Source organism: Apis florea, unplaced genomic scaffold (genome assembly GCF_048593485.1).
Source record: "Apis florea isolate Af1SG1 unplaced genomic scaffold, ASM4859348v1 contig_3170_pilon, whole genome shotgun sequence".
Classification (NCBI taxonomy): domain Eukaryota; kingdom Metazoa; phylum Arthropoda; class Insecta; order Hymenoptera; family Apidae; genus Apis; species Apis florea.
This window is the reverse complement of record NW_028256714.1, coordinates 470,850-480,778: the sequence shown is the minus strand read 5'-3', so window position 1 is coordinate 480,778 and position 9,929 is coordinate 470,850. Positions and strand designations below refer to the sequence as shown.

The window sequence follows — 9,929 nt, the reverse complement described above, 5'->3', positions numbered from 1 at the left end:
GATAGCTTTAGCTATGGAATCGATGTTTTCTCCAGGCTTTGACATAGCTCCTTCGTAGTTAATTTATTATTAAGCCTTTATTTTATTTACTTATGACACCAACGTGTTGCCAAACTTTTTAGTTTGCACACATTGGACGACGAAAGTCCAATGACATATATATATATTTCGTTCATCGAAGATTGTAAATATAACCATTCGAATACTTTCATCACCCATTGGAAATAAATTTATCCACGAACGAATTATTCCAATTTTGTTCTCATCCCCTTGTTTCCATTCAAAAAAAAAAAGAAACGGACCTGTAATTGAGAAGCTCCTCGTCGTCGGGCACTCTGGATACGAGGTCGAGGAGCTCGTTGTTCGGGACCGAGTGGGGCCTGATGATCTTCCTCGAGAATTTGTTCACGCCCCACGTCAGGATGAGGTATCGAAGGGGGATGAAGTAGAGGACAACGGCGCCCAGGATGGCCAAGATCACGGCCAGGTAACTGAGGTAAGGGACAGTGAAGTTGAAAAGATTCTTCACCCTTTCGCAGAGGCTCGCTATGTAACCGATCGAGTTTTGCACGGTCTGGGTCACCTCTTGGATCGCTTGCAGCCGCTCCTTCAGACTTTTCTTCTCTTCCTGCAAGAAAAAGGGAAGAAAGTTACACGATGAAGGACACAAAACGAAAATAACGAAAGGTCGAAGGTTTAATTTTTTAACACGGTGACCCCGTTTCGGCTATTGACGTAGAGACGTCAATTTGACTGGGGACGAATCGAAGAAAGGAGACCAAAATATACTCGTGACATATGTACGTGGGCATGTAATATTCATCGGGGAGGAATCTTTAGTTATCGATAGATCAAACATCCGTGTTATAAATTTTGCATTGCTTATCGATCGAAATTTCGATTTTTTTTTGGAAAAAATTAAACTCACTTTATCCTTGTCGTCGTCGTCGTCGTCGTCGTCCCCAGGAGTAGCTGGACCTTCGTCGATCTCGTCGTGAAAGTGGGAATGGGTGGTGTGATGATGGGTCAAGGGCGTACCAGTTATCATCGCGACCTGTCCGGAAACCCATTGTTTCAATCCATTTCCATCCCCGTAAAGCTGGCAGGCAGTAAAGGGTGTGGACATGCAGCAATGCGGGTAAAAATCAAGCAAGTTGATTTATCGTACATGGCATCGTATAACACGATAATAATGCTAAACAATGGAGAAAACTGGAGAAATTTGTGTGAGATTTTTATATACGAGATGCGATGGTATGGAAAAATTCGAAGGAATAAATTTTGAGGTGGTATCGTTATCGAACCAATATGTGCAACGTACTGGGATCGCGTTCTTCTTGGGGAGTAATGCGTTGCATCTACTTATGCATTAAATTCCAGGCGATAAAGTTTCAGTGGGGAGCAATTAGGTACGTGGCGAGGAGAAAAGCTAAAATCGATTAGATCGAACTTTATTGGCGTGTGCAGCTTTAATTTTATCATAGCCTTTTAAAAAGGGAAATAACTAGCTTCTATCGACTAGTAATAGCCAATAAAAATAAGAAATTTGCAATGCAAGGTTTATACTTTGTTCAATGGGATACACTCTATTGCAGTCTACAGAATTATATGTTACAAAATGTTACAAAATATTCTACTCCAAGTGAGAATTCTTAGATTGTTTGGCAAGCTCTTTTAAGATTAGCAAGTAAGAAAAAAAAAGTAGGGATCAATGGAAGTAATGGATTAGCAAATACTAGTAAGATAAATGTGTAAGACAAGTGTCAATAATTCATAAAGATAGCGATAAATGTTTTAGAGAGAAATAGAGAGTTTAAAAAATATATATATATATATATATATATTTCTGATTAATTTTATTTACGTACCAGATAGTATTTTAACAAGATAAGGAGTGCTACTCCAGGGAACATGTAAGGCTCAAAATAGTAACAGCCCAAAACAAAGATAACCAGTGCAAAGATGCTTCTCATTTTACTTTCCCATTCCCAGCAGCTCCTAATAATTTGAGGAGAAAAAAAAAAAAAAAGAGAGAAAAATAATCTATTTATCGAATGATTTTGATAAATTCTTTTTTTTTTTTTTTTCTTCGATAAAATATTGAAAATATAAAATTCGTAAAGTGAAATATATATAAGAGATTATGCATCGATCATTATTAATCATTGTCTCGACATTCATAGCACGTGTCACGTGAACAGAAATTTATGATTAAAATATGCGATACAATTTGCGTGTGAAATGTCACGTGTATCGTTATATAATAATAAATCGGATAATAAAAAAAAAAAAAGAGAGAGAGAGAGAGAAAACTACGTACTGCACGTATTTTCCAATATCAATAACGATAACGATGATTGCCTTCAACCTGAGAACGTTACGCAGGAACACCTGCCTCTTGAACTTTATCTCCGGCTCCATGTATTTCTTCTCTTTGGGATTCAACGTTCGCACACAGGCTCTCACAACGTTCCACACCACGGTCATTTCCAACAGAATTTGGGGGGAATTCCCTTTTGCCCGACCTCTCAATTTCTTGTCCTTCAACGCGTACCATCGTTTCTCACCGTTCCTTATCTTCAGAAGAGGTATGGCAACTTTCCCGAGAAACTCCACCTTGTGGTCCCTGTCCTCGTCGTACACCGTCACCTCCAGCACCGAATTAATATCTTTCACGTTGCTGTGAAACGGTACGGCGTTATAAATTTTATACTCTCACTTAACAAAATGTGCCACGAAACAAAATAACTTACAATGTAAATATTTTTTGCCAGTTTGGAGCCAGCGTTTTGTATTCCGTCTGTGTCTGCAATCTAGCGTTTACCAATTCCAACACGCAGAAAGGATCGCTCTTCCCGCCCAAATCGGCCGCCGCGAGACCTTGCGCTCTGAATACCTGGACAAACGTATAAATACGTGTACGGAACGCCTCAAAAATTAACTGAAGATTGCTGAAGTAATTTCGAGCAATATTTTCCTTTGCAAAAACTTTCATTTCACCATTGTTAATTGTTTATTTTTTATTAAGAAGAAACAACGATCGAGCGGTAGTGTTGGCCACGTGTCGCTGACCGAATATGAACAAGGAACATGTGTAATTTGATATAATTTTTTATCGATAGTAAAATATTTGTTACATTCGATGAACTTTATATATTCGTGATTTCGGCCAGTGTTTTTTCTTTTTCTTTTTTTTTTAAATAAACTCGTTAACAAAACTCGAAACGAATATTTTTGCAAAAGAAAATTTTGACAAACCTTCACGGTTAAATGGCCAACATCTCGCAACCTCTGCAACGTGTTTCTGATCGAATATCTTTGGTACAATTGTTCCCGTTCGCGAGGAGTCTCCTCGTGGGCGGCTAGATCGCTGATCGTTTCACTGGCGGTGGTTCCGCTGATGGTCAACAGCAAAAAAATGTTTCCAGAACCGTCCTCGAGATCGCGCCACAGCCTATGGGTCGTCTCGCGTTCGAGCGTTGCCAAATCTATCACCGTCTTTCCCATTAGGTCATCCTGATGGCTTTTATCGCGATCCCACACCGTCACCTCCAACTCCTGCCCTAAATAGGGATCTTCGTATAGGTGAAGATCGAATTGCTCCAACCAAACGGGATTCAAGGTCTTGTGCACCACTTTTGACTTGTACTTTTCTGTCCCAAGACTGGAGTCAAGGAGAAGACGATCGTAATTATTATTTATCGTTGGTGGGGAATTGTTGGAAGATATCTTTGTTGGTGGAGGGCGTGAATTTTTTTTAAAACGAACGATAAAATTAGTTTGATAACAGTTTTAGTTTATATATACTCGGGAATAATGACGTTTATTTATTACCGAAATTTGACGTAGGGATCCGAGAGGCCCTCTATATCCATGGGTAGCAAATTCTTCGCCTCCACGAGAACAATCGTCACCACTGAGCTCCATATTTGCGACTTTAATCGTCTATTTACATCTGCCAATCGATTGGTCCTTTGGAAATACTGCGAACGCAAAAAATACGCCATGTAAAATAATCGAGGAGAAGAAAAAAAGAATTAAAAGAAGTTTCACTGTTGCAAATAATAATTTCAGATGCACCGGAAAAAAATATCTATTTATATATATATATATATATATTAATTTTCGATTTGTACAAAGGGAATCAATCAAGGTTTAATCATAATTCTACGTAATACACGCACACACATACACACACATATGTATTGTATATACGTATACGCTGAACTTTATTTTTCGAAACAGTGAACAAAATGTTTTGTGCGGTGAAATTTGAAAAAAGTCATGCTATGAAGTTATTCGAAACTGTGAAAAAAAAAAATATATATATATATATATATATATATGTACGAGCGAAAAGACAAGGTTAAGTGATTTTAAATGTTAACAATAGCTTGTTATCAAATTCACAAACGTCAACATCTCATATTTACGAATGTTATCGTTCGTCACGAATCAAAAGTTTTTATCATAATCTCACATTTTAAGAGGTATCAGATCACTTGAACAAATAAATTAATCGTATTAGGATGATTCAGTTCCTTTCGAAGAACGTGTCATATTTTCTACTTTTAAAACTTACTTCAGATCTAAAAATTTTTTTTTTAATCTTTTCAATGATACGCATAATGATTTTGTTTTTCTTGAAAAACACAGATTATAACCGTTGATTGATCCCCCTAAAAATAAAAATTTTTCGAAATCAACGATCTATCATAATTTTCTTTTCTTTTCTTTTCTTTTCTTTTTTTTCAATTTCCCTCAAACATTTTTAAAAAAGTTAAAAAAATACTCGAATCTACCCTGTGAATATCCTCCATTTTCTCTTTAACATTGTCCCTCAGTTTATCCAACAGGTCGTAATGCTTTACATCTTTCACCTCCAAAATTTCTCCCTCCCTCGACTGATCGAACCTCTTCAATCTCGAATTCAAGCTCATACTTTCGAATCTCGATCTTTCCGGCTTCTTCAAATGTTCATTCAATTTCATCTCCACCCTTCCCTCTCCGTCTCCCGAAGCGATAAATTTCGAATCGAAACTCTCTTCAATTCGTTCCTTCTCCCCCGAATTCCCTTCCCCCGTGTGCAAATCATCGTTCCCCCTGTTCTGAACGGCAGAGGAACACCTTCGAGAAGATCTGCAACGATCAACGATCCAATTGTCGATAGGCAACAACCACGGATGTTTCTCCACTTTCTCGTCCCATATTTTCTCTATCTGATCCTCCAACATCCTCTCCACAGATCCCATTTTCCTTTCCAACGAAGACCTCAAAGACTCGATCCTCCTCTTTTCCTTGCATCCGATCACTCTTCTTTCGATCGACAGGCCCTCTATACTCCGATCGCGAGAATTCTCTCTCGCGTTGATCGATAAATTCTCCAACGAGCTCCATTTCCTCATCCGAGGATTTCTCGCCTTCGTGTTTTCATTCCATCCCCTCTCCCCCCTATTAATCTCCACGAGGGGAAAATTGGTCGACGTATTTCCCTCCCCTCTCCCCTCCCTGTTTTTAAGAGGCCAAGTATCGTCGTGCTCCTCGATTCTCTTCATAAACGTACCCTCCTCCTCCTCCTTCGAACGAGCCAATCTCGATCGTTGCTGCAACGATTTCTCGACACATTGACTCGCCACGTTCCCCGTCCCTCTCCCATTCTTGTTATCCTTCTCCGTACAGCTCTCGTCCGCTGTGGAAGACCGATCGAAACGCATATTTCGAATCGCCTTTCGAAACACCGCGTCCACATCCGTCGTCACCTCCTCGACCGATCGATCCTTCTCGCATCTCTGCCGAAATTTGTTTCGATGATGGTCCCAAAATTTCTTCCACCTGTTCTCGTGGCTCTCCTCGAATCTCGATGATTTGAACGTTTTCGCGGAATCGGTGCGCGATTGTTTGTCGAGGATATCGGCCACCTTGTCGCGCCTCGAGAAACAACCACTCCCTCTCGACGAGCCTGCCGCACATGGTTCTGCTTCCATCGCCGTTTCACACTTGCATTTTTCCACATTTGACGATTCTTCTCTCGAACTCTGTTTCATCGAGGACACGACGTTTTGATCGTTAATTCCGATCGCCGTTCGATTACATTTTTTCTCAGCCTCCGTCATCGTTGTATTCCGTCGAAGGAAGCGAATATGGAAGAGGATGTAGATAGGCAAAATGAAAACAGCAAGAACGCGTTCGCGTTGAACGATCGGCCGTTGAAAAATATTTCCTTCCCAATGTTCCGTATCACTTACGTGACCAATAAACGGCCTCTTCCGCTATTTACACGCAAACATGTACTTAATTGATGTTTCTCTATGCGACGCGAATTTGTCTCGGTCACAATTGTTAACGTAATTACGATCATTGTTGGTTTCTCTAGAAAAAAAAAAAAAAAGATTGAATATCGAAGTGGAAAATCTAAGTTAAACGTTTCTTGTTCCACTCCGCGTGTTTATGGTTTCAAACTTTCGATTTCACCGAATTATTTTTTTTTTTTATATTTCGTAAGATTTTTTTTAATTTATAAAGATTGCGAATAATGAAATTCAACAGAATGAATTTCTTCGTAATATTTCCAACTTCTTTTTTGCACGTGATGTTTCATGCGATAACAATAACAACAATATCGTTAAATCTTTTTTAAAACTTTTCGAATAACGTTGCGCGATTTAATTTGTAACATCATTAAAAGTTTCACTTCGATTGATAATTTAAAAATATTTTAAAAATATCCTCTTAGATATTTCTTTTAAATCCGCATCCGTATTTTTGTTTTCCTCTTATACGTCGAAAAAAACTTTATTTCTTCTCCTCTCATACGTATTTTCAAATTAACATTAATTATAGACGAGACTTTCAAAGCAAACGGAATAGAGAAATACACGCGATAAGAAACTTGCAAATTCTATCAAATTCTCACGTTTCTCACTCGCACAGTTTCGTCGAATTCTCATAAATACGCTAATACTTCGCGAACGCGTCTTCAAATAGCACTCGATTTCATTCAAATCGATGTTGCCAAGACAGGCAAACTTCTCATCCTGTACAGATAATCACGTTTCTCCAACGATTTAGGAATCGATCTAGAACGAGCGCACAAAGCAAAATCAAAATTTCAACTTCCAATCCGAGTCGAGTTGAAAATCTATTCGTTCGAATTGCAACAAACGAACTGTTGAAGCACAAATTGCCAGAGCACTTAGTGTCACTGAGTCATCGAAACATGGACGGTCACGTGTACTCGAGGCTAAGATTCGACTTTACCACTTTGCAACCTACACTTCGCACCATCTTGCAATTTAACGACTTTCGATTGTTTCCATTTTGTCGTGTCTTCTTTTCACGGCCGTCTATTCACACTCTTTGTACACACTCTTGTACACACAATTGTATATTACTTTGTAACGTAGAAGTAACGTTGATAATAGGTGAAGATAAAAAAATTTATGTAAACGAACAACACGTTGCTTTTAATGCAGAAAAATGTTTCTTGTTTCTTCTTTCTGAATTCTTTCGAAATATTTCATAATTTTACGTTGAAAATAAAAAAAGATTATTAATTTTTAAATTTAAGTATATAATTTAAATTCGTATCGCGGAATATTTTAAATGGATTAGATGTAAATATAGATATAAATGTATAAATAATGTATTGAAAAATGTGTAAATAATGTAAGAAATAAGAGGAAAATAAAAAGAAAAGGAAATTGTTTTATAAAACGCGAGAACCGTACTTGCTCGAATGTCGCTGTGTGACTGCTAAACGATACAGCTTAACTCGACAGCCGAACCTTTCTTTCCCTCTCCATTGCCAACAGGAGGTAAACATTACGATATCGTGTATGATGTAAGTATACGTATACATAGGAACGTATAACTTTAACGTACCGTTGGGCCGAATAATTGGAAATAAAGTGGTTCAAATACGTTACTCTTGTTTTTTCGACTTTATTCTTTTTTTCTTATTTTTACAATATTTTGAAATTGATATTTTATTTATATCGTATCGTAATGCAATTACGAGAGACAATTGATCAAATTTTCTAACTTGATTTATTTGAATTTTTCTATTTTCTTTTCTAATAAATAATTTCTTTTTAATTTTCAAATTCGTCGTATCTTTCAAAAACACGTGAATTGCTCGTAAAGCTTTAAAATTAAGATGCACGCGTAAATAAAGACAAAGTTGTAAATAATGGCTACTGTTGAAATGTTGAATAATGCATGCATGTTTTTACCATGTATGCAATTACAGGTTACAAATAATGAAATTTAATTTTTAAAAGTGAAACGTATCTTTATAAATTATTCATCGATGCCCGTTTTAAAATCTTTTGAAAGTTTACGTAAAATTTTGTATCAATAAAATAAAAATATTGCCTCTGTTAAAAAATACAATTGGATTTATATTGTAATAACAAATATTTTTTTATGCATCTCGTATCCAACGAATTAAAATAAAGCAAAATTTTATTGATCGATTCATTAATTTCCTTTTAAAATCCTTGATCTATGTACTTACTTACATGTACAAGTACGTTAACGTTGCATAAAGCAATTTTATTAATTAACACCACAGAAATCGTGCGTCGACGAAATATTTCTGCGAACAAATTTTTTTCAGTTTTATCATCTTACCGACAGATTGACGTATCGTTAAGAACAAATTCAAATTATGCTTTCATAAAAAAATTCAACGAAATTCTAATTATGATCTTAATCGATTCCAATTATGTCTATCAATTTCACTTTCGAATTTATTAATTCATATTCATTTCATGCATATTTATGAACGAAAAAATTCTAGATAAAAAAAAAAATTATGACGCGAATGATAATAAAAGAGTCGAATCAATAAATAAAGGTCACCGAATTTTTTTTCTTTTTTCTTTTCTTTATTTTTATTTTAAACCCTAAGTCTTATCGAATCATCACTCATATCCTTTTTAACGTTTTAATCTTTTTCAATCGTTTTAGAATGATTCGGGTCAAATTAGAAAATCCGATTCTTCGTTCCACTTATAATCGCGAGCCAGTGATCCCCTTCAACTTTTTACCGACAATATTGATTGTGTCGTTAAGCTCGACACACAGAACCCTCTGGTGTGAGGCTACTAATGATCGGTTAGATCAAGCTTGCGCAACTCCTCCTCCTTGCTCGTTAATTTAACATTAACATTTCCTTTCTCTTTTTATTTATCACGAGTTTATCCAATTTTTCCAATTCCAAGTTATATTTATAACGAATCAATTTATCTTATATTATACGATCCTTCTGCCAAACCGCAAATAATAAACCGGGCTATTCCAATTCTTCCACTCGGTTTAATAATAAAACGAGCAATTCGTTCGTATTACACGTCTTTCCGTTTCCAAAACACTTTGACGTCGTTCTTTCACGTCGATTGCATTTCAATTGCACAGCTTGTCAAAGTTCACAGTTAAGGGACTTATCGTTTATCGATATACCACGCTATCACTGCTCCTAGCCAAAACATCGGATTGTTCGTTGCACGGTTTTCCTTCTTTTCTTTTCTCTTTCTTTTTTTTACGGTCATCAATTAAAATCGGGGAAAAATTAATAGCGCAAAAATTAACGCGTGTTTGTTTCTTTTACACGCCACATCAATCTGGACAAGTCAAGTTTCCCCGAGAAAATTTGGTACGAAGATATCGATGTGGATCGATCGATCATTTTTCCTTTTTTTCTTTTTTTTTTTTGCTCGAAGAAATCAATTATATCGAACGTATGAATTAAAATACGATAATTAAAAATTATCGATAGGCAAGATCGATCGAGCGACCGTTGAATTTTCGAGATAAAGAAAAGATATTGGCACGAGAAATGTATCTCTACGCTCGTGTAAAAAAAAAAATCATACGTTAATACGTTTTTATTGCCTACAGATTGTTCGCATTTATTCGCATCAAGTCGT

General features: G+C 36.5%; 1 protein-coding gene across 5 annotated transcripts in view; it reads right to left on the bottom strand.

The window, feature by feature from the left end:
• Mctp (multiple C2 domain and transmembrane region protein) overlaps window positions 1-9,929 on the bottom strand; it is a 29,912-nt gene that overhangs the window by 6,863 nt on the left and 13,120 nt on the right. The window contains exons 1-8 of one of the 5 annotated variants that reach the window (XM_086909928.1): window positions 4,803-7,102; window positions 3,835-3,983; window positions 3,259-3,664; window positions 2,754-2,896; window positions 2,321-2,680; window positions 1,869-1,998; window positions 929-1,099; window positions 303-628 (exon numbers count right to left, since the gene is read on the bottom strand). In XM_086909928.1, the coding sequence (XP_086766054.1) occupies window positions 303-628; window positions 929-1,099; window positions 1,869-1,998; window positions 2,321-2,680; window positions 2,754-2,896; window positions 3,259-3,664; window positions 3,835-3,983; window positions 4,803-6,113 (2,996 nt within the window). In that variant the 5' untranslated portion in view covers window positions 6,114-7,102. Of the gene's footprint in view, window positions 1-302; window positions 629-928; window positions 1,100-1,868; window positions 1,999-2,320; window positions 2,681-2,753; window positions 2,897-3,258; window positions 3,665-3,834; window positions 3,984-4,802; window positions 7,105-9,929 lie in introns of those variants that run through there. The other 4 variants (XM_012485359.3, XM_012485360.3, XM_012485362.3 and 1 more) reach the window with 4 other exon arrangements.